Source organism: Suncus etruscus, chromosome 1, assembly GCF_024139225.1.
Source record: "Suncus etruscus isolate mSunEtr1 chromosome 1, mSunEtr1.pri.cur, whole genome shotgun sequence".
NCBI classification, from domain to species: Eukaryota; Metazoa; Chordata; class Mammalia; order Eulipotyphla; family Soricidae; genus Suncus; species Suncus etruscus.
The window spans coordinates 158,996,891-159,020,113 of record NC_064848.1 but is presented as its reverse complement, the minus strand read 5'-3'; the positions used below and the strand labels follow the sequence as shown (position 1 = coordinate 159,020,113).

General features: G+C 42.2%; 1 protein-coding gene across 1 annotated transcript in view; it reads left to right on the top strand.

The window, feature by feature from the left end:
- RPA1 (replication protein A1) overlaps nt 1-23,223 on the top strand; it is a 69,871-nt gene that overhangs the window by 18,014 nt on the left and 28,634 nt on the right. Inside the window, 1 exon segment of the mRNA XM_049782654.1 lies at nt 13,481-13,586. Within this exon segment, the coding sequence (XP_049638611.1) occupies nt 13,481-13,586 (106 nt within the window).

Sequence of the window (23,223 nt, the reverse complement as noted above, 5' to 3'; positions counted from 1 at the left end):
TGGAGTCACTTCAAGCAGTAAAGGCAGTATTAAGCCAGGCAGATAGCTCAAGGGTCTAGAGCACATACTGTGCATGTGGGAATTTATGTACAGTAGTTCTCTGAGCATGAAACTGGGAGTAACCCCCAGCAACTCTGGGTGTGCCCTCACCTCCCAGTTTATTTATTTTTTAATTTTTTTAAACTTTAATGATTGATTGATTGATTGATTGGTTTTTGGGCCACACCCAGCGGTACTCAGGGGGTCACTTCTGGCTCTGCACTCAGAAATTGCCCCTGGCATTTCTGGCCCAGGGGACCATATGGGATGCCTGGAAATGAACTGCGTCCCTCCCAGGTCATTCGCATGCAAGGCAAACGCCCTACTACTGTGCTGTCTCTCCAGCTCCCCAGTTTAAAAAGAAGTATGTGAATACCTGCAAGACACTACATCCTATAAATAAAGTGGCGAGCAGAACTGTTATTCACTCGTGGGCAACAAACTGCTAAAACAAGAGTTTTGTTGGGAATTTCTATTGGATAATTTCTTGAGTTTTTAAAGTTTAATTATAATACATCTGCAGAGATAGTGCAGGAGTGAAGGCCTTACAGGTGGCCAACCTGAGTTCAATCCCTGGCATCACATGTTGTCCTCCAGGTGTTATTCCTGAGCAAAACCAGAAGTAAACCCTGAGCATAGTCAGGTATGGCTTAATACCTCTGCCCCCCCAATCTCTCTGCTCCCCAAATCTAACATAGCTTTTAAATACATGAAAAGCAAATACAGCATAAATTATTATCCCGTTTTGCTTTGGGCCACACCCTATAGTGCTTTCAGTGTGTGCTCAGTGTCCACCCACGCATTTGACTATAAATATGTTACATTACTATGTACATTTCCAAAGTATAGTTTGATATCTCTTTAGCCATATTTTATCTTTCTAGCTGTCTATTATTTTGGGGTGGAGGGCCCTCCCGAAAAGTGCTCAGGAGCCCTGAATGCCATTACCTGTTTTATTTGGCCCAAGAGTGATGGTTAGATGGTTTTTTTTTTGTTTGTTTGTTTGGTTTTTTTTTTTTTTTTTGGTTTTTGGGCCACACCCGGTGATGCTCAGGGGTTACTCCTGGCTGTCTGCTCAGAAATAGCTCCTGGCAGGCACAGGGGACCATATGGGACACCGGGATTTGAACCAACCACCTTTGGTCCTGGATCGGCTGCTTGCAAGGCAAACGCCGCTGTACTATCTCTCTGGGCCCTGGTTAGATGGTTTTATACTCAGAACTAGCAGTGCTGGGCCTCTAGAGCTATAACTGGTGTCGCTAGCAGGGGGCACCATGTAGTGGTAATGGGGATTTAACTTGGGCCCTTCGTTTGACAGCTCTGCACTCCAGCCCTTTAAGCTATTTCTCTGGCCCTGTTTTATTTTTCATTTTTTAATTTTGGTGAGGTTTTGAGCCACACTCAATAGTGCTCTGGGCTTACTTCTGTCCCTGAGCACATGCCATCTCTCTAGCTCTCTCTGTTTCCTTTTTGCCTTTTATAAGCAGTATATAATTTTAGAATTTACTTAGAGATTTCATTGGTGAATTGCTTTCCCTCCCCCACACCCCAAGTTTTATTACTTGAAAACATTCATTCTGCTTTGGATTAATGGAAATTTTTTTTGGGGGGGTCACACCCGGCAGCGCTCAGGGGTTATTCCTGTCGATTCCTGGCACCTAGTGGTGCTCAGGAATCACTCATGTTAGTGAGAGAGGGATGGAGATGGGAATATTCAGTGCTGAGGACTGAACTGGAGTAGACCTCACACAGGGCAAGCAACTTAACCCCTGAAGAATTTATATTTTGAGTTAGCAAGTAATCTAAAGTGGGTCATTATTCTTACCATCCTTCTAAATTAAACAAATGTCTAAAAATGATCTGGTTGGTATTTTAGTTCAACTTCACTTACAGTGAATGCTTATTTAGAATTACCTGCAGTTTGTTACCTCACCTTTGCCCTTTTTATCACATTCTCTTGTTCACTTTTGTTTTTGAAAAACATCTCTTGGTGAGAAGTGTCCACATCTGGTTGTGCTGAGGGTTTATTCCTGGCTGTGTACTCTGGGGTTATTCCTGGTGATGCTTAGGGAACTATATGCTATGCCAGGGATCAAAGTCAAGTCTGCTTCATGCAAGGCAAGAGCTTTACCCCCTGAATTATCTCTTTTGCCCTAAAAAACATCTTTTTTGGGGGGGAGCCACACCCTGTGACACTCAGGTTACTCCTGGCTATGTGCTCAGAAATCACTCCTGGCTTGGGGGACCATATGGGACACTGCGGATTTAACCCAGGTCTGTCCTGGGTCAGCATATGCAAGGCAAACGCCCTACCGCTGCGCTATCAATCCGGTCCCCTTAAAAAACATCTTTTAGTAGCTCTTATAAATTTTAAGACCTAAGCAAGGAAAAAATAATTATAATGTCACTTCCTAAAAATAACTTACTATTTTTTTTGAAGATTTTTTTTTGTTTGTTTGTTTGTTTTTTGTTTTTGTTTTTGGGCCACACCTGGCAATGCTCAGGGGTTACTCCTGGCTGTCTGCTCAGAAATAGCTCCTGGCAGGCACAGGGGACCATATGGGACACCGGGATTCAAACCAACCACCTTTGGTCCTGGATCAGCTGCTTGCAAGGCAAACGCCGCTGTGCTATCTCTCCGGGTCCTGAAGATTTTTTTAATGAAGACAATAAATACTTACAAATATATTTTCAGGGGCCAGAGAGGTAGTGTGGAGGTAAGGCATTTGCCTAACATGCAGAAGGACAGTGATTTGAATCCCGGCATCCCATATGGTCTCCTGAGCCTGCCAGGATCAATTTCTGAGCGTAGAGCTAGGAGTAACCCCTGAGAGCTGCTGGGTGTGACCCATGGTGGTTGGAGAGAATAACGTTGAGACCATATATTAGCAGAGGTTAAGGCACTTCCTTTGTATGCAGCTGATCCTGGTTCAGTCCCACACAGTCCTGAGCACTTCTGCATGTGACCTAGAAGACGTTCCTCTGCCCCCACCACACAAAAAGATTTTGGATATAGCTAATGTGGTAGAGTTCATGGCTACAATATTCCTTTTAACTTTATAGCTCTCTTTTTGTTGGAATGTGAGGTTATCTGGTGGTGCTTGGTGGCTACTCCCAGCTTAATGCTCAGGGGACCATGCTAGTCCCACTTGTCAAACTTGATGCTGCTATGTGCAAAGCATGTGTACAGCAATCATTTTTTATCTGTAAGTATGCCTCAGTCTTCTGTTACTTAGTACACTATAGTACTGGTTGTACATAGCATTTCACTATGTAAAATGCTTTATTACTGTTTTCTTTGACTATATTCATAGATGTATCTATGTACGTGAGAATATTAATTGGGGGGGGCATGCTCAGGGCTTATTCCTAGGGATTGTTTTTGGTGACTTTGAGACCATGTAGTGCCAGGGATTAAACCTGCATCTCCTGCATGCCAAGCATGAGCTTCAGACTTTTGAGCTACACTCCAGCCCCTAATTATTTAATTTGTTTTGGGGCCACACCTGGCAGTGTTCTGGAGTTGCTTCTGGTGTGGTGTGGATGGATAGGTAGAAATAATTGTCATATTACAATGATACATAAGTATTTTTCTTGCTCTCTTCCTTTATGAGTCATTCAATTCACAGCCAAGGTGGGGCTAGCAAAATAGAGGTCCACAGGGAGAGGTTGGCTGTGATTTTGCACAGTGTCAGCTCAGCTGAGGGGAAGACATTATCTTTTCGGACTAGTGTGGGTTGTTGTCATGTGAGCAGGTTCAGAGAACACACATGCGGAGGGAGTGCCTGTGACCCAATTGGGACTTTTTTGTGGGGGAGTAGTGGTAGGGACATAGTGCTGGAGACTAGGGTGAGGAGGGAAGTCAGACAGCATAAGGAAGGTACCTGGGTAGGGAGTTGTGAAAACTCAATGTTGAATGGATTAGAATCAAAGTGGGTTGGGTTGGGAGGCAATTGTTTGCAATGGGTCTCAGTGTCCTTGAGCTATATATTCAGACTGGGACATAGTGAGGAGGGTATCTATGCAATTTGGGGATTGCAGTTGGAGATTGATTACATGCAAAGGAAAATTGATTTGTACATTTATTGAAGATGGTTGAAATTGGTCAAGGGAGAAATTTATAAAGTTGAATTGGCATTGAAAGTATCAGAATGAACTCAGGTTTTAAGATAGATTAAATAAGAGGAAGATGATGGATATGAATTGATTACTTGCAACTTAAAAGCTTTCTCTTTTTCTTTTAGCCACTGTGATTTGTTACTGAAGGGGTATCATGCATTTCACTTTACTTCTTTTAATTTCCAGTTCTTGTCCAGATCAATCATTTCCAACTAGTATTTTCATAGTTGTTCTGTTTTCTGTCTTAATTGTACTTCCCACCCATCATATCTTTCTTTTTCTTTTATTCCCTCATCCTATTTATTTTTTTAAATAATGTAATTGTTTAGTTGGGTTTCAGTCATGCAGTATATACCACCCTTCACCAGTATACCTTTACTGTCACCAGTATCCCCTATTTCCCTCTCTGGTATTTTGTTTCTCTTTCTTTTTGACACTGGTTTGCACTGTTATTAATGAAGGGGTGCCATGCATGTCACTTTATCCCTTTAAGCACCCAGCTCTTGTCCAAAGTGATCAGTTCAACTATCATTGTCATAGTGAATGACTTCTCTACTTTAACTGCACTCATCACTCTTTGTAGAAAGCTTCCTTCCATGGACTTGTCCTCCTGACCCTCATCTTTATGGTCTCTGGATATTATTACCATACTGTCTCTTATTTTTCTAAAATCCCACAAATGAGTGAGATTATTCTGTCTATCCCTCTTCCTCTGACTCATTTCACTCAGCATAATAATCTCTAAGTCCATCCATGTATAAGCAAATTTCATGACTTTATTATTCGTAATGGCTGCATAGTATTCCATTGTGTAGATGTACCACAGTTTCTTTAGCCACTCATCTCTGTTGGGCACCTGGGTTGTTTCTAGATTCTGTCTATTGTAAATAGTGCTGCAATGAACATAGAAGTGCAGAGGACATTTTTGTATTGTGTTTTGTGTTCCTAGAGTATATCTGTAGGAGTGGTATTGTTAGATCATATGGGTGCTCAATTTCCAGTTTTTGAGGACTATCCATAAAGTTTTCCAGAAAGGCTGGACCAGTCTACATTCCCACCAACAGTGAATGAGAGTCCCTTTTTCCCCGTATCCATGCCAGCACTTGTTTTTGTTCTTTAGTGTGATATGCGCCAGCCTCTGTAGTGTGATATATCTCATTATTGTTTTGATTTTGCATCTCCCTGATGATTAATGATGTGGAACACTTCTTCATGTGCCTTTTGGCCATCTGTATTTCTTCTCCCTCTCCCTTTCCCTCTCCCTCTCCCTCTCCCTCTCTCTCTCCCTCTCCCTCCCTCCTTCCATCCCTCCTTCCCTCCCTCTCCCTCTCCCTCTCCCTCTCTCGGTTTTTGGTTTTCGGATCATGCCTGGTTTGGTTTTCGGGTCGCACACGCTCTGTAGTTACTCCTGGTACCTGGTGGCGCTTTGTAGTTACTTCTGGCAGGCTCAGGAGACCATATGGGATGCTGGGATTTGAGTTGGGGTCAGTCCTGTGTTGGCTGCGTGCAAGATGTTTTTCCTTGGATCTCCTTGGGCATCTAGGTACTGGTACCAGGGCATCTTGTACTCTTTGCGCATCCAGGATGTGGTTATATATAGACTTTTTTTTTTTGGGGGGGGTGGTTTTTGGGCCACACCCGGCGGTGCTCAGGGGTTACTCCTGGCAGGCACGGGGGACCATATGGGATGCTGGGATTTGAACCAACCACCTTAGGTCCTGGGTTGGCTGCTTGCAAGGCAAACCCGACTGTGCTATCTCTCTGACCCACATATACACTCTTTAACTCTGGGAACTTGTCAGCAATGATGTCCTTGACTGTTTATTCTTCATGGGGGTTTTCTTCCTGGGATTCTGAGACTCCAGTAATTCTTAAGTTGTTTCTTCTATTAAGTTTATTCTAGAGTTCTATTGTCATCTGTTTGCTTTCTTTGGGGATTTTTTCCATCTTCTGTTTGTATTTTAAGGCTCTTCTTTTGTATGGAGGTATTATGCAGCTCATCTTCCATCTCACTGATTCTGTTCTCAGTAGCTGTTACTTTGCTGATGATGCCTTCCAGTGAGTTTTTCATTTTGCCTAACAAGTTTTTCAGTCCTGTTATTTCAGTTTGGAGTTTTCTCATTTCTATTTTTATATCTTTTTGAGTCTTAGTTGTGGTTTGTTTGGTTTGTTACTTGCTTTCTTTGAGTTCTTTGAACATCCATCAATACTGAGTTATAATTTATGAACCCCCTGAAATTCTATAAAACTGTAAGCTAGTGGGGCCGGAGAGATAGCACAGTGGTAGGGCATTTGCCTTGCACACAGCTGATCCAGGACGGATGGTGGTTTGAATCCCAGCATCCCATATGGTCCCCCAGCCTGCCAGGAGTTACCCCTGAGTGTTGCCTGGTGTGACCAAAAACAAAAACAAAAACAAAACAAAACAGCAACAACAACAAAAAAACCTTGTAAGCTAGTGATAATAAGAATTAAAAGAAAATTTACCTGGATTCGATTTCTGGCATCCCTTGTGAGTCCTTTGAACCTGCCAGGAGTTCTTCCTGAGTGTAGAGCCAGTAATAACCCCTGAGCACTGCCAGATGTGGCCCCCTATACATGCCCCAAATTAAAAAATAAATTAAGGGAGGGGGACAGAGAGTTATTACCATTGGGAATAGGGTTCTTTTTAGATTTCAGATGATCAAAAATCAATGCTCTGAAGTTGGATGGTAGCAGTCAGTTACTAGTGAAGATTTTTTTGTTTGTTTTTTTGTTTTTGGGCCACACCTGGCAGCACTCAGGGGCCACTCCTAGCTCTACGCCCAGAAATCGCCCCCAGCGGGCTCAGGGACCATATGGGATGCCGGGATTCGAACCACTGACCTTCTGCATGCAAGGCAAACGCCTTACCGCTGTGCTATATCTCCGGCCCCACTTGTGAAGATTTTAAAGTAGACTTTAAATGGAGCCAGGGAGATAGTATAGGGCACATGCCTTATTTGTATCCAATCCAGATTTGATCCTCAGTACTGTTTGTTCCCCTGAACATTTCACATAGAGTTCTGTGACCCCTGAGCACCACTAGGAGTGATGTTCAATGTTTTTGGTGCTTCAGCACAGTTGGGGGTCACCCAGTGGTAGTAGGGAGCCATGCAGTGCTATAGATCAAATTCTGATCTTGTGCATGGAAAGCCATACATTGTAGCATGTAAAGGTTTACTTTACATCACATGTAAAGGAGAGGTAATTTTTCCCCTCCCCACCCAATGAATAGTTTATACTCTGGGAATTTTGTATGCCCCAGTAATGAGTTCAGATTTTATTCTGAGTGTGATGGGAAGCAATATGATTTTGAAGCAGCAGAATAGTATTATGAAGAGTTAAATTTTAGTTTCTAAGAGATTATTGATAGCTATATAGAGAGTCATTGATTGGTCACAAAGTCAGAGAGATTGATATTCCATTTATCTGATTATATTCTGAGTTTGCAGTCCTTTCCATTCATCTCTTGTCTGCATTTGTGTTATTGTATTGGTGGATTTTTTATTCTTATTTTTAATAACAGTTTTATTGATGTCAGAGAGATAATGTAGAGGGTGAGGCCTTTGCCTTGCACATTACTGATTCAGATTTATTCTCTGTCATCCCATATGATCCCCTGAAGTTCACCAGGAATAAAACTGAGTGCTGCTGGTATGATTCTAAAACCAAAAGTAATAAATAATAGCTTTATTGATCTATAGTTCACATACCATACAATTTATCCAATTAAGGTTTAAATGGTTTTTTAGTATGTTTAGAGTTAGATAATTGCTATCACAGTTAATATTGGAATATTTTATCTCTTCCAAAAGAAACTTTGTTAGGGTGCCAAGAATGTGATTCAAGTGGTAAAGTACATGTGCTTGAGTCTGGCCACTGTAAAGACCTCAAAAGCACCACTAATTATAACCCCCAGAACAATAACAAAAAGATATGATGCCCTTTAACTGTAACCTTCAACCCCCCTAATCTCCTCAGTCCTTAATCTTCTTATTTTCATAGATTTGTCTATTATGTATATATCACAGAAATAATATGTATATTTCATAATCATATATGGTTCTCTTTTGTTTAAAAGATGCTTTATTTTATTTTATTTTATTTTGCTTTTTGTGTCACACCTGGCAGTGTTCAGGGCTTACTCCTGACTCTGCAATCAAGGATCATTCCTGGTGGGCTTGAAAAATCATTGATGCCAGGGCTTGAACAAAGCTTAACCTTGTGATAGGCAAACATCCTGCCCAATTATCCTATTACTCTAGCCTCCAAAAGATGTTTTCTTTTAAGTGTGTTTGTAAAATTGTGTTGTGCTTTTGTTGATTTTTCTTTTGGGGCCATATTTGATAGTGCTCAGGGCTGACAGTGTGTGCAGAGACCTCACAGGTAGTAATTGGGGGACCTTGTGTAGTGTCAGAGATGGAACCAGGATAAGCTCTATGCAAAAAAACCCAAGCACCTTAACTTCTGTACTTTCTTTTTTGCTCCTTAATTCTTTATATGACCAAATACCTTTTTATATGGATATGTTACGTTTACTTTACCCATTATTTTATTTTATTTTATTTTTGAAATACAAGTCTTTCACAATTGTATTTAAGGCACACCCTTTTTTAAATATTGGGTTATTTCTATTTTTTTGTCTTATAAACAATGCTATAGATTTTTGTGTATAAGTTTTTCTGTGGACATGTTTATTTTTCCATCTAACAGTGGAATTGCTGGGTCAAAGGGTAGCTTTATGATAAAGTTTTTGAGATACTACCAGAATGTATTCTGTAATGTATACATTACACAATGTACATTCTCACTAATAGTGTTTGGGTTTCCATTTTCTCCACATTTTCACTAACACAGATCATTAGAATGTCATATTGTTTCCAATCAAGTGTCATGTGTACAGTATTTTAGCAATGTTTTGTTGATGTTCTCCCTTTTTTCTCCAAAAATTTGGGCAGTTTTTAAATGTTTATTCTTCAATATAAGTCCTAGTTTTATATTCAAATTTTTATTTGGTGGGAGAGATCTTCATGCCACAGAGATAGTATGGCAGGTCATGTGCTTGCCTCCACACAGCTGAGCTGGGGTTGGTTCCTGACATCATTATAGTCCCAAAAGCCTGCCAGGAGTGATCCCTGAATACCACCAGGTATAGCTCAAAAACCAGTAATTTAAAATATTTGAAAGGTATTGTATATTTTATACCAATATGTATATACTAAATATATAATATTAAACATATGGGATTCAATATGAAATCTGACTCCTTAGCATATTGTTTCTTAAGGCCAAGTAGAGTAAAACATATGTGTGAATTGGGCCTGGGAGATAGTTCGATGAGTTAAAATGCTTGGTTTGCATGTGGAGCTCCAGTTTTGATCCTCGGCATCACTTGAACCAACCCCTTATCACCTGGGGAGACAGTCTCCCTAATGTCAGTATATGTGTGTATACAGATGTGTATGTCACTTTATACATAATTTTATCTATTTTCACCTAATACCCAATTCTGTTTTTATTTATATCTGTTTCACATCTGATTTTTTTTTTTTGGGGGGGGTCACACCTGGTGTTGCTCAGGGTCTACTCCTGGCTATCTGCTCAGAAACAGCTCCTGGAAGTCACAGGGGACCATATGGGACGCCACGCCGGGTTTCAAATCAGCCACCTTAGGTTCTGAGTCAGCTGCTTGCATGCAAACACCGCTGTGCTATCTCTTCGATTTTAACTTTTTTAGTTTTTGTTTTGTTTTGTACCACACCTGGTGGTACTCAGGCTCCATGCCTGGCAGTGCTCAGGGAAACATTTGTGATGCCAGACTTTGAACCAAGAATCAGGAGCAATAGTACAGCAGGTACAGTCTTGACCTAGCAGCATGTGGTGGACCTGGGTTCGTTCCCTGGGATCCGTGTGGTCCCCTGAGCTTGCCAGAAGTGATTACTTGTGCAAAGCCAGGAGTAAACTCTAAGCCATCTTCAGTGTGATCCCCTAGAAACAAATAAACCGAATACCAGAATTTGAACCAGGGTTGCAATCTCAGCCAACTACTGGGCAAGCACCCATATAGATGTTGGTGATCCAAATTGGGTTGACTGCATACAAGGCAATTTTCTATCAGCTGTATTTTGTCCAAGAACTTTTTTTTTGGGGGGGGAGTGTCACACCCAGCAGCGCTCTGCGGTTATTCCTGGCTCTATACTCAGAAATCGCTCCTTGCAGGGCTGGAGAGATAGCATGGAGGTAAGGCTTTTGCCTTTCATGCAGAAGGTCGGTAGTTCGAATCCCGGCATCCCATATGGTACCTTGAGCCTGCCAGGAGTGATTTCTGTGCACAGAGCGAGGAGTAACCCATGAGCGCTGCCGGGTGTGACCCAAAAACTGAAAAAGAAAAGAAAAAGACATCGCTCCTGGCAGGCTTGGGGGGCCATATGGGATGCTGGGATTCGAGCCACTGTCCTTCTGCATTCAAGGCAAACACTCTACCTCCATGTTATCTCTCCAGCACCCTCAAGAGCTCTTTTAAAAATGCTTTTAGGAGGCTGGAGCAATAGCACCTCTGTAAGGCCTTGCGTTTTTGCCTTGCATGTGGCCAGCACAGGAGGACCCCGGTTCGAATCCCGGCATCCCATATGGTCCCCCGAGCCTGCCAGGAGCGACTTTGGAGTGCAGAGCCAGGAGTAACTCCTGAGTGCCGCTGTGTTTGACCCAAAAACAAAACCAAAAACAAACCAAACAACTTTTGGGGGTGGAGTTTGGGCCACACTCAGCAGTACTCAGGGCTTACTCCTGGCTCTGCATTCAGAAATCGCTCCTGTCAGGCTCAGGGGATCATATGGGATGCCGTGAATAGAACCTGGGTCTGTCTCAGGTGTGCCATTGCTCCAGCCTCATAAAAATACATTTTTTATACTAGTATATCAAACATTCTGTTTGTTGTCAATTTCCAGCCATTTGTGTGTATGCTTTTGTCTTTGTGTATAATTGATTTGAATTTGGATCCAGAGTAAAATCTTCATGAGAATATGTGGTCTTTAAAGTCTCTTTGAATCTATGTATTTTTTTTCTCACTGTTTATTTGTTGAGGAAATAGGGTTATTCTTTATTTGAAAGCATAGTTTCTCAATTGAATATACAATTTACAGTGTTTGTGTTTGAGGGATGAGGAGTGCCCAGGGCTAATTTCTGTCTCTGTGCTTAGGGGCTCAGAGTGGTGTTCAGTGGACCTAATGCTGTATTGAGGGATTGAATGCAGTTTACCTCCTTCAAGGCAAACACCCTTTTACATGTGGCTGAGTTGGGGATTGAACCAGTGCCATTCACGTGCAAGGCAACTGCTTTAACTACTGCCTACCTCTGATCCTCTATTCTTTTTAAATTTCTATTGCCACTACCCTAATTCAGCCACTGTGAGTTCTGTTGGATTCACTGTCTCTTATGTTCACTTCAGATTCCTTCTTATTGCAGTACTTGGTAAAATATAGGCATGATCATGACATTTTCATTTAAGTGTATGTTGAGCAACAGCTTCTAGAGCAGTTGCTGCATTAATAATGCATTGGAAGATACCTGCCTTTATTGAAGGTATAATCAGGAAACTAGGGGATTAAATATCTAAAATGAACATATAAACTATGTTTGTTACTAACTATATGTTAATACATATGAATTAAAAGAAATTATATGTGTGCATATAGAAGAAAGCCTAACAGACATCTGGTCAGATTTAGGCAGTGTCTCTTGAAGTGATGTTTGAGATGAGAATCAGAAATGCAGATTATACTGGGTAAAATGAGAGAACACCATTATAGAGTGACCTGTATAGGCTGTGGGGGGGAGAGGGAGAGAGAGGGAGGGAGGGAAGGAGAGGGAGAGAGAGGGAGGGAGGGAAGGAGAGAGAGAGAGAGAGAGAGAGAGAGAGAGAGAGAGAGAGAGAGAGAGAGAGAGAGAGAGAGAGAGAGAGAGAGAAGAGAGAGAAATGATAAGGTGCTTACCTTGTATGCAGGTGCTGCCCTAAAACAAAAGCTCAGAAGGCAACCTGTACCAATGGTGGGGTGGCAAGCACAAACTGCAGTAGTAAGAACTGGTTTGAAAGCAGAGCTGCACATAGGTAGAGTCATTGGAGAGAGGTGAGCAAGGCCCAACCATTATGAGCCTGGCAGGCTCTATGAAAGAGGTTTATTTGCAGCCTATAGTCAGTCTTTGGGAAGTTACTGAAAGGTTTTAATCAGAGTTAAAGATGAATCAGAGGTCTGTAAATGCCTTGATAATGGTTCTTTTTTTTTTTTTTTTTGGTTTTTCGGGCCACACCCGTTTGATGCTCAGGGGTTACTCCTGGCTATGCGCTCAGAAATTGCCCCTGGCTTGGGGGGAACCATATGGGACGCTGGGGGATCGAACCATGGTCCTTTCCTTGGCTAGCTCTTGCAAGGCAGACACCTTACCTCTAGCGCCACCTCACCGGCCCCGATAATGGTTCTTTTTTTTTTTTTTTTTTTTTTTTTGGTTTTTGGTTTTTGGGTCACACCCGGTGGTGCTCAGGGGTTACTCCTGGCTGTCTGCTCAGAAATAGCTCCTGGCAGGCACGGGGGACCATATGGGACACCGGGATTCGAACCAACCACCTTTGGTCCTGGATCAGCTGCTTGCAAGGCAAACGCCGCTGTGCTATCTCTCCGGGCCCGATAATGGTTCTTTTTTAAGAGACAGTTTGGGGGCACACCTGGAGGTGCTCATGATTTACTCCTGCCTCTACACTTACTCCTGATGGGCTGTGGGATCATATAGAATGCCAGGGCTTGAACCCAGGTCAGCACCGTGCAAGGCAAGCACCTTACCTGCTGCTGTACTATTGCTCTGGCCCTAGATAATAATTACATAAATCTGATCATAATGGTTTTTACTGGGAAAAGGTAATGATTTAGATAAGTATGTTTCTGAAAACTGATCCTCTCTTGTTGTGCCATATATCCTGTGGTTAATAATTTAAATTCTTATCATGTCATTTGCTCCTTGAAGATAGGTATATAGTAAAGAAGCTGCATTTTAATTAAGGGACTAGATGAGAAATGAAAACCCTGCAATCATAAAAAGCCTTGATAATGATGCTGTGAAATGTTAAGGGAAATATTTATGTAGGAAGTGATATCATGTATTTCTCAAGTTATTCAGTAATGAAAAGCAATTGACATAGAGCAATAGCTTTATCAAAATGATTATTGGGGGAAAGCTTTTTAAGTAGCTTGTTATTTGAAGAACTTAGACATTTATATTTTCTAACTTTTTTTTTTTTTTGCCTTTTTAGGAAAGTAGTTATTTTGATGGAGTTAGACGTTTTAAAGTCAGCTGAAGCAGTTGGATCGAAGATTGGCAACCCAGTACCTTACAATGAAGGTAAATGCTTTTTAGAAGTAGGAACTCTCAGCTGAATACCTCTATAGAATTGGAATTCTATTTTTTGGGTTCAAAAGGTAGATTCATTTTGATTTTTAATCTTTATAAAGCTGGATTTAGGGATTCTTTCCTATTTTTCTTTTTTTCAATATTGAAGAAATGATAGTAAAATCTCATAAAGGAAAAGCATTCTTGCATGTATAACTCTGGTACTTTGGTGACTAGATTTGGAAGAGAGTAGGGAGATTTCATGCTAAGCATTTCTTGAGTTCTCTGGATAGCAGCCAGGTGCCCTTCACCTGTTTAGGTGTGGTGCTATCTGGATTTATTCATTCCTACAAGGTCAAGGCTCAGGCCCAAAAGACTGTCACCCTTCTTCCCCACTCCTCCCACTTTGGTTGCCAGTTATGAATCAAGCCTATCGCTGTGCTCTGACCAACCAGCTGTACATGAGAGGAGCCCCACACCTCCTCCTCAGGTTTGTTTCATTTGCTGGAGTAGCTCAAAGAAACTAGACAAGCATTTAGCTCACTGGGATCACCATTGATTATTGAGGCTACCAACTCAGGATCAGCCAGCTGAAAGAGGACGAGGTCTGATGAAAGGGGTGTGGAACGTCCTTGCTCTCTGGGAATAGCATCCATCTATCACCTCCATGTGTTTACCAACTTCGTTCTCTGAACCCCACTTAGGGGCAGGGACTAAGCCCAGACAAAGTGCACTTTGTCTGAGCTACATCCTCCCTCATTTAAAGGGTTTTCAGGAGGCCTCATTACTTGGGCATGATTAAGTCACTGGCCGTGATGGTTAGTTCCATTTCCAGCCCTGTACCCCCTCCCCAGATGTAGGATGATGGACTGAAACTTCTGTGTGCTGGGGCAGTTTCTTCAACTTTAATGAGTAAACAGTGAAAAATCAGAAAATGTACTGAGAAGAGGCATCACTTGTATTAACAGATGAATACTAAAATAATATTAATAAGAAATACGTGGTTTTTTGGAAGGTTTTAGGGCCACATACCACCACTGTATGCAGGAGCTACTCTTAGCTCCATGATCAGGGGTCTCCTTGGCAGTGCTCATGGGACCATGCTGTGCCAGGATTTGAACCCAAGGCCTCCCACATCAGTGCAAGTGCTCTACATGCAATGAGAGTAAGTTTTAAGATTATTCTTTTTTTTTTTTTTGGTTTTTGGGCCACACCCGGCAGTGCTCAGGGGTTCCTCCTGGCTGTCTGCTCAGAAATAGCTCCTGGCAGGCACGGGGGACCATGTGGGACACCGGGATTCGAACCAACCACCTTTGGTCCCAGATTGGCTGCTTGCAAGGCAAACGCTGCCGTGCTATCTCTCTGGGCCCTTTTTTTTTTTTTTTTTTTTTGGTTTGGTTTTTTGGGCCACACCCGGCGGTGCTCAGGGGTTACTCCTGGCTGTCTGCTCAGAAATAGCTCCTGGCAGGCACAGGGGAATATATGGGACACCAGGATTCGAACCAACCACCTAAGATTATTCTTATATTCACTTTTATTTTAAAGAAGTCTAAAGGGACTTTAGAGAGATTAGAACAGGAAGGAAGACATTCACCTTGCATGCATATGGGGCAGTTGCAACCCTGGTTTTGATGGATTTTCTTTGTTTTTACTTCAGTTACTGCTTCTTCCTTTCAGTTCCCTCTCTTCCCCCATTTACCTTCCAACCAATCTGTTTCTATGAGAGGTACTGTTTTTTTTTTCTTCTATGTCTTACAGTACTGCTGCTGATTGTTTTCATACATAACACTTGACCCCCTTTTAGCACCTCTCCTCTCAGTTAAACACTTCCCTCTACTACAGACATTGTCCCCACCCTCTCCTATCCTCCAGCCCCCGCCCCCAGCTTGTTTCCTACCATTTCTCATGTTCTTTTTCTATTGTCTTTGGGTATTCGTTATTCCACCATTCTGTCTCTGTATCCCACATAAGATTATTCTGCATTAGCCTCTCTCCCTGTGACTAATTTCACTCAATGCAATACTCTCCAGGTTCTTCCATGTAGCAGCAATTGGGATGCCTTTGTCTTTCCCTATGCTCAATTAATATTCCATTGTATACACGTGCTATAGTTTCCTTATCTAGTCATTTGTTTTTAGACATTTGATTGATTTCAGGCTTTGGCTGTTGTGGATAGTGCTGGAAAGAACATAGGGGTACATATGTCTGTTCTCTGCTCTACTCCCTAAATGATAAAGAGCCAAGGAGATTAGGCTTAGAAGGCTAGTGTGCATGCTTGCAGAAGGCCTAGGGACAACCCAGCCTTGCATGATCCCCCAAGCACTAGATGTGACCCTTTTAGCAATATCCCAGGAATAGACCTAGACCCTAAACACTGGTGGTAGGGCCCCAAAATCACATAAAAAGGGAATATAAAGTATGCCGTCTATAGTCCCTTGATAACACTGTAATAACACTTTTCTTTCCTTTTTTTTTTTCCCCCGGTTTTTGGTTTTTGGGTCACACCTGGCAGCGCTCAGGGGTTACTCCTGGCTCTACGCTCAGGCAGGCATGGGAGACCAGATGGGATGCCGGGATTTGAACCACTGTCCTTCTGGATGCAAGGCAAACGCCTTACCTCCATGCTATCTCTCTGGCCCCTTTAATAACACTTTCTTCTTTTGTTTTTGTGCCACACCTGGTAGTACTCAGGTTACTCCTATCTCTAGGTTCAAGAATCATTCCTGGCTGGCCTGGGACCATATGGGGTGCCAGGAATTGAACCTGGGTCAGCTGCGTGCAAGGCAAGCATCCTATCCACTGTACTATCATTCCGGCCCCCTGTAATAGCACTTTTTGGATTGTTTGATTTGTGGGGGCGCACTGAGTGTGGTGCTAGGGGTATCTCCTGGCATGCGCTAGGGAATGAATGAGTAAACCCGTACCTCCTGCATGCAAAGCATGCACTCAGTCCTTTGATCTATCATTCAACCCACAATAAACTTCCTTCTTTCCTTCCCTCGGATTTCATTACTATTAGATCTGTCTTATAGGAAATGCTTAAGGGAGTACTACAGAGTAATAAAGAAGATACTATATAGTAAAAGTTATAAGAAGAAATAAAGATCTCAAAAAAGATTAAGTTAGCTGTTATAAAAATGTGTATCGTTTGAGGACGATTAGAAAGACACTATAGAGGTTAAGGCACTTGTCTTGCATCCTGCTGACACTTGTTTGAACCCCCAGCACATGGTCCCTCATCAACAGAGTCAGGAATGGCCCTAAGTACACCTGCACAGGGTGTGGCTCAGTCAAAGCAAAAAAAGAATTTTTTGGTGGATGTCACACCCTATGGTGCTGGTGGCTGGCTGCTCATGGCTGGGTGCTTCAGGGATACCTGTGGAGCTTGAGATTGAACTCAGGGTTCGTATGTGCAAAGTGCAAAGTGTGTACTCCAGCTATTTGAGTTCTGAGCTCCTGGTTCTTATCTCAGAGATGATCGTGATGGGTTCAGGGAACCATTTGGGGTTCAGGGGGTTGAACCTAGTAGACTGCATGCAAGACAGCTATACCACTGCTCTGGAACTTTTAGTCCAGTCCTTTGTCTTATTTTTCCCCCATAGGAATCACTCTCAGCAGTAGTCAATGCAGGCCCTGTTGGTTCAGTGCTCGAATGTGGTGATATGCTGGCCTTCCACCTTTCAAGAGGCCCAGGGCTACATCCAATGGTGCTTTTGGACAGGTACCCTGTTGTGATGGGCATCCAACTCAGAGCCTCAAGAAAGCAAGGCACATATTCTCTCTGGTTTTGAAACACTTCAGACTTAGGCGTCAGAGAGATAGTAGGGTGCTTGCATTGCACAGTCAATCTAGGTTCAATCACTAGCATCCTATTTGGTCCCTTAAGCCCTGCCAGGAGGGATCCCTCAATGTGTAGAGCCAGGAGTGAGCCCTGAACCTAGCCAAAAAACAAACAAAAAAACATAAAACAGGCACTTGAGGGCTGGAGAGATAGCATGGAGGTAAGGCGTTTGCCTTTCATGCAAGAGGTCATCGGTTCGAATCCCAGCGTCCCATATGGTCCCCCGTGCCTGCCAGGAGCAATTTCTGAGCATGGAGCCAGGAGTAACCCCTGAGCACTGCCGGGTGTGACCCAAAAACCACAAAAAAAAAAAAAAACAACCAGGCACTTGAGGTTTGAGATACTTAGTGATCTTCCTTTTAAAAAATTAGTTGTGGGGCCGGCGAGGTGGTGCTAGAGGTAAGGTGTCTGCCTTGCAAGCGCCAGCCAAGGAAGGACCACGGTTCGATCCCCTGGCGTCCTATATGGTCCCCCCAAGCCAGGGGCAATTTCTGAGCACTTAGCCAGGAGTAACCCCTGAGCATCAAACGGGTGTGGCTCCAAAAACCAAAAAAAAAAAAATAGTTGTGAAGGGCTGGAGAGTAGCATGGAGATAAGGTGTTTGCCTTGCATGCAGAAGGACGGTGATTCGAATCCTGGCATCCCATATGGCCCCCGAGCCCACCAGGAGCGATTTCTGAGCGTAAAGCCAGGAGTAACCCCTGAGTGCCGCCGGGAGTGACCCAAAAAAAAAAGTTGTGAGGCCAGAGTGATAGCACAGCGGTAGGATGTTTGCCTTGCATGCAGCGGACCCGGAATGGACCTGGGTTCGATTCCCTACATCCCGTATGGTGTCCCGAGCCTGCCAGGAGTGATTTTTGAGCACAGCGCCAGGAGTAACCCCTGAGTGCTGCCAGGTGTGGCCCAACCCCCCCCCCAAAAAAAAAAGTTGTAGAGTTGTTTTGTGGCTGTTTCATATTTGAATAAGCCCACTACTTATTTTTTTCTAGTTTTTGAAAAGTAGCTATTAAGAGTGTTATAATGGGACCAGGGAGACAGCTGGGCAAGCCCTCATTTATAACAAATAGTAAAGTTTTGGAATATCTAACTCTACACCTGCAGATAGTTGAGGTAAAGATGAGATGAAAGGCTTTAAAAATAAACACTATTTAGGGGCAGAAGTCTGACTATAGGGAAATTCCTTCGACTCAATACAGTTTCACTCATTCCTCTCTCAAGTGTCTATTAAGGGATGACAGATTGGCTGTTCAGGATTATTTGCTATTGAATTTCATTCTAGCCAGATCAGTACCACACTTACTTGGACCATCATGTAAATAGTTTTGTTAAGGTGACTGCAGTGGATTTCACAGAAAATGACTGTCCATTGTGAACACAAGCTGTTATTAGTGGTAGATAACTAGGGTTGGGACCAGACAGAAACTGTGATATATATTAATTAGCTGACCAGAAAATTAACTGACTAGTTCCAGTTACCACGTTGAGTAATGATACTTTAAAAATTTTACGTTTTGAGGTTGGAGCAATAGTGCAAGTGGGTAGGGTATTTACCTTGCATGAGGCTGACCTGGTTTCAATCCTTGGCATTTCATATGGTTCCCTGAGCCAGCCAGGGGTGATTTCTAAGTGCAGGTCCAGGAGTAACCCCTGGGAACTGCTTAGTGAGGCCCAAAAAACAAAAATCAAAACCCCCCCAAAAACTCAGACAACTCCTTTCTCATTAAGCATTAGGTTAGATGATTTTCACTTTGTTTTACATACCATTGTATATTTTGCCAGTATGCATTATATATTATTTAATGTACCTAAGCTACTTCTGATCTTTTTGGGGGGGATTTTGGGTCACACCCGGCAGCACTCAGGGGTTACTCCTAGCTCTGTGCTCAGAAATCACTCCTGGCAGGCTCAGGGGATTCGAACCACTGGCCTTCTGCATGCGAGGCAAATGCCTTACCTCCATGCTATCTCTCCAGCCCCCTTACTTCTGATCTTTTAGTTAGATTTAAAGTTTTTGTTTTGCCCTCTGCATGCCCATGTTTATTGCAGTTTTTTTTACAGTAACCAGAATCTGGAAATAACCCAGATGTCCAACAGATGAGTGGCTAAAGAATCTGAGGTACATATACACAATGGAATACTGTGCAGCTGTCAAGGGAAAATGAAGTCATGAAATTTTCCTCTACATAGATGGACATAGAAACTATTATGCTGAGTGAAATGAGTCAGAGAGAGAGCGAGATAGATACAGAATAGTTTCACTCATCTGTCGGATTTAAGAAAAGTAAAAGACAGTATACTAATAATATAGTAAGAATACCCAGAGACATTAGAAATGAGGTTTGAAAGGACCAGCCAATGATATAAAGCTTGCCACAGAAATTGGTGAGTGCAGTTAGAGAAATAACTACACCAACAACTATCATGATAATGGTAATGAGTGAGAGAAATAGAGTGCCTGGCAGGAGATGGAGGAGGAAGGAGATGGGAGGCATTGGTGTTGGGAAGGTTGCACTGGTGAGGGACATGTACTTTTTTTTTAATAACTGAAACTCATCTACAAACATGTTTGCAATCATGGTGCTTAAATAAATATATTCAAGAAAAAAGTTCTTGTTTTGTTTCTGGGCCACACCTTGTGATCCTCAGGAGTTATTTCTGGCTCTATATTCAGGAATTACTTCTGGCCAACCTCCAGGTATCATCTGGGATGGTGGGTATCAAACCCAGGTCATCTATACGCAAGGCAGATATGCTCTAGCCCCATAAGTTAGATTCAAAGTTTTTACACGATGCTTATCAGTCTTACTCATCATTGGGAGATAATAGTGGATTTTGTTTGTTTTTGTTTTTGGGTCACACCCGGCAGCGCTCAGGGGTTACTCCTGGCTCTACACTCAGAAATCGCTCCTGGCAGGCTCGGGGGACCATATGGGATGCTGAGAATTGAACCACTGTCCTTCTGCATGCAAGGCAAACACTCCACCTCCATGCTATCTCTCCAGCCCCATTAGTGGAATTTTTTCAGTAGATTTTTTTTGTTTGGTTTTGTTTTTGTTTTTTGGGTCACACCTGGTGGCCATCAGAGGTTACTCCTGGCTCTGTGCTCAGAAATCTCTCCTGGCAGACTTGGGGACCATATAGGGTGCTGGGAATAGAACCCAGGTCCGTCCTGGGTCAGCCATGTGCAAGGCAAATGCCCTACCACTGTGCTATCTCTCCGCCCTCAGTGAAATTTTTTTATGTCCGTTTCTTCCAACAGGAAACTATAATTATTAAATTGACTCCACAGTTTGTATTTGTTTTGTAAAAGTACTTAACTAGCGGAAATTGAGATTTTTTTTTAAATTACTTTATTCCATTTTCTGTTAGCTAATTTTTGTCAGCTGATGATGTACCACTTGCCATTATAATAATGATAGAATAATGGGAGTAAATGTAAGTAATTTGATCCTCTGGAGTCTGCTTTTAAATGTCCTGTCTCTCTCCTAGGTCATAGCCAGTAATAAAAAGTTGGCTTAGTACAAAAGAGTCAAGAATTAGGACCACTGGACCGCAGTAATAGCACAGTGGTAGGGTGTTTGCCTTGCACGTGTTCAATTCCAGACGGACCCAAGTTCAATTCCTGGCATCTCATATGGTCCCCTGTGCAGCCAGGAGCATTTCTGAACATAGAGCCAAAAGTAACAACCGAGCACGGCCGGGTGTGATCCAAAAACCAGGGGGAAAACAAAGAATTAAGATTATAACAGGCTCAATAGATAGCACAACCATAGGATGCTTGTTTGCATGAGGCTGGCCCAAGTTCTATGCTCGGTATCCCATTAGATCCCCCGAGCTTAGCAAGGAGTGATTCCTGAGCTCAGAGCTAGGAGCATTGCTGGGTATGCCCCCCCCCAATAAAAACAAAAGATTTATGACCTTGGGGTGGAGAGAGAGTACAGTGGATAGAGTACTTAACCTACAGGTTAAGTACTTTATCCCCAGGTGTAATTCCCCAGCTGGAACGCCAGACAGAGCCAGGAGTAAGCTCTGAGCACCACCAGGTGTGGGCGCCCCCACTAAGAAAAAAATTTATAACCATAATCCATCTTATTGGAATAGTTGACTTGTAAATGGTACATAAAATTGCTAGGAATTGAGTTCCAGCTTCCTCCACCCATTTTGTTTTTGGGCCACACCTGGCTATACTCAGGGGTGGCTCCTGGATCTGCATTCAGGAATTACTCCTGACATTATTCAGGGTAAATATGGGTTGCCAGGGATCTAACCCAGGCCAGCAGCATGCAAGGCAAGCATCCTACCCGCTGTACTGTCTCTCCAACTCCTTGGCATTATTTCTTTGGGGCTTTAATTTTAGTTTTTAACAAGATTCTTTTTTTTTTTTTTAATTTTTATTACAGTCAAAGTGCATTACAATTGTTTTACAGAAATACTTAAGGCACAAAGTGACAGTGAATGAAGGGCATTCCCACCCACCCCCAGTGTTGTCTTCCCTCCACCTCTGTTCCCAGCATACACCCCATATCTCCCTCCTTACCCCCATAGTGCTAGCGTAACTGTTTCCCACTTGCACAGCTTGTAAATTGGGTATCAATTCTGTTGTCGTTGGTTTGGTATGGGTTTGGTGTTCAAGTCTGATCATTTTTTATTTCCACTAAATATTCTAGAATAAATTGTTTTTGTTAGGCTTTTTAATTAATAGATATTATTGAGTGAATGGAAATAATCTTGGTCTCTATCCAGTAATCCATTTCTTGAATCTACAAGGGTACCAGTGTTGTCTATCTAGTCCAGGGGTCTCAAACTCTCGGCCAGTGGGCCACAAACAGCCTTCCGTACAACATTTTGTGGTCCTGCCCTAGAGGAATCATTTTTTGTTTTGTTTTGTTTTAATTGTTTGGGTCACACACCCCAATGTTCAAGGCTTACTACTGACTTTGCACTCAAGGATCACCCCGACTTTGCCTCCTGCGGCCCCCAGGTAAATTGAGTTTGATACCACTGATCTAGTCTGTATTTTTATATCAGTCACACCAATTTTAATGCTCATAAAATTATATGGTTTTGATTTGGGAATTTTAATATCACTTCCTAGAATAACAGTTATTTTTATTCAATATTTAATTCAATATATATTTTATTCAATATTTTTATTAAATTGCACAGTTGATCTGCTGACCTGCTTCAAGCATATTAAATGTTATAAAATGCTGTATATTTCATTTGTTTTTTTTAATTAGCTAACAATTTATTAATCAAATTAATACAAATTAATTTTATGCAATGGATTTCCATTAAAAATACTTTAAATTTTACATTAACATTACAGAAATACACTATAAATAAATCAAGATATTTATTGATGAATACTAACTATAAAAAGAATCTAAAGACTCTCGCAATAGATTTTTTTATTTCAATTAATAACAAGATTCTTAATTGCTAAACCATTTTTATTTATTATGGGCAGCAACTTTGTGTGTTTTAATTTGAAGGGCAATTGTAGCTAGAATACACCAAGTCCTTTTTGTTTTGCTTTGGGACCATATCTAGCACTACTCAGAGGCTACTCATTGCATGCTGCTTGGGATCCTACGGTGTCAAGGATGGAACCTTTGGTCCTGCATGCATAGCTTGTGCTCCAGCCCTTTGAGTCACCTCCCCTGCCCTCCACCTGGATTCTTGGTATTCGTTTGGTCTGTGAGTCTTGTCTTGTATGTCAGAATTGTACTTCTAGTCCAAAGCAGTAGTTAAGGAATATTATTTTAATAAATAAATTAATTACTTTTGAGGGCTTGGGTGGGACACTTATCAATGCTCAGGGT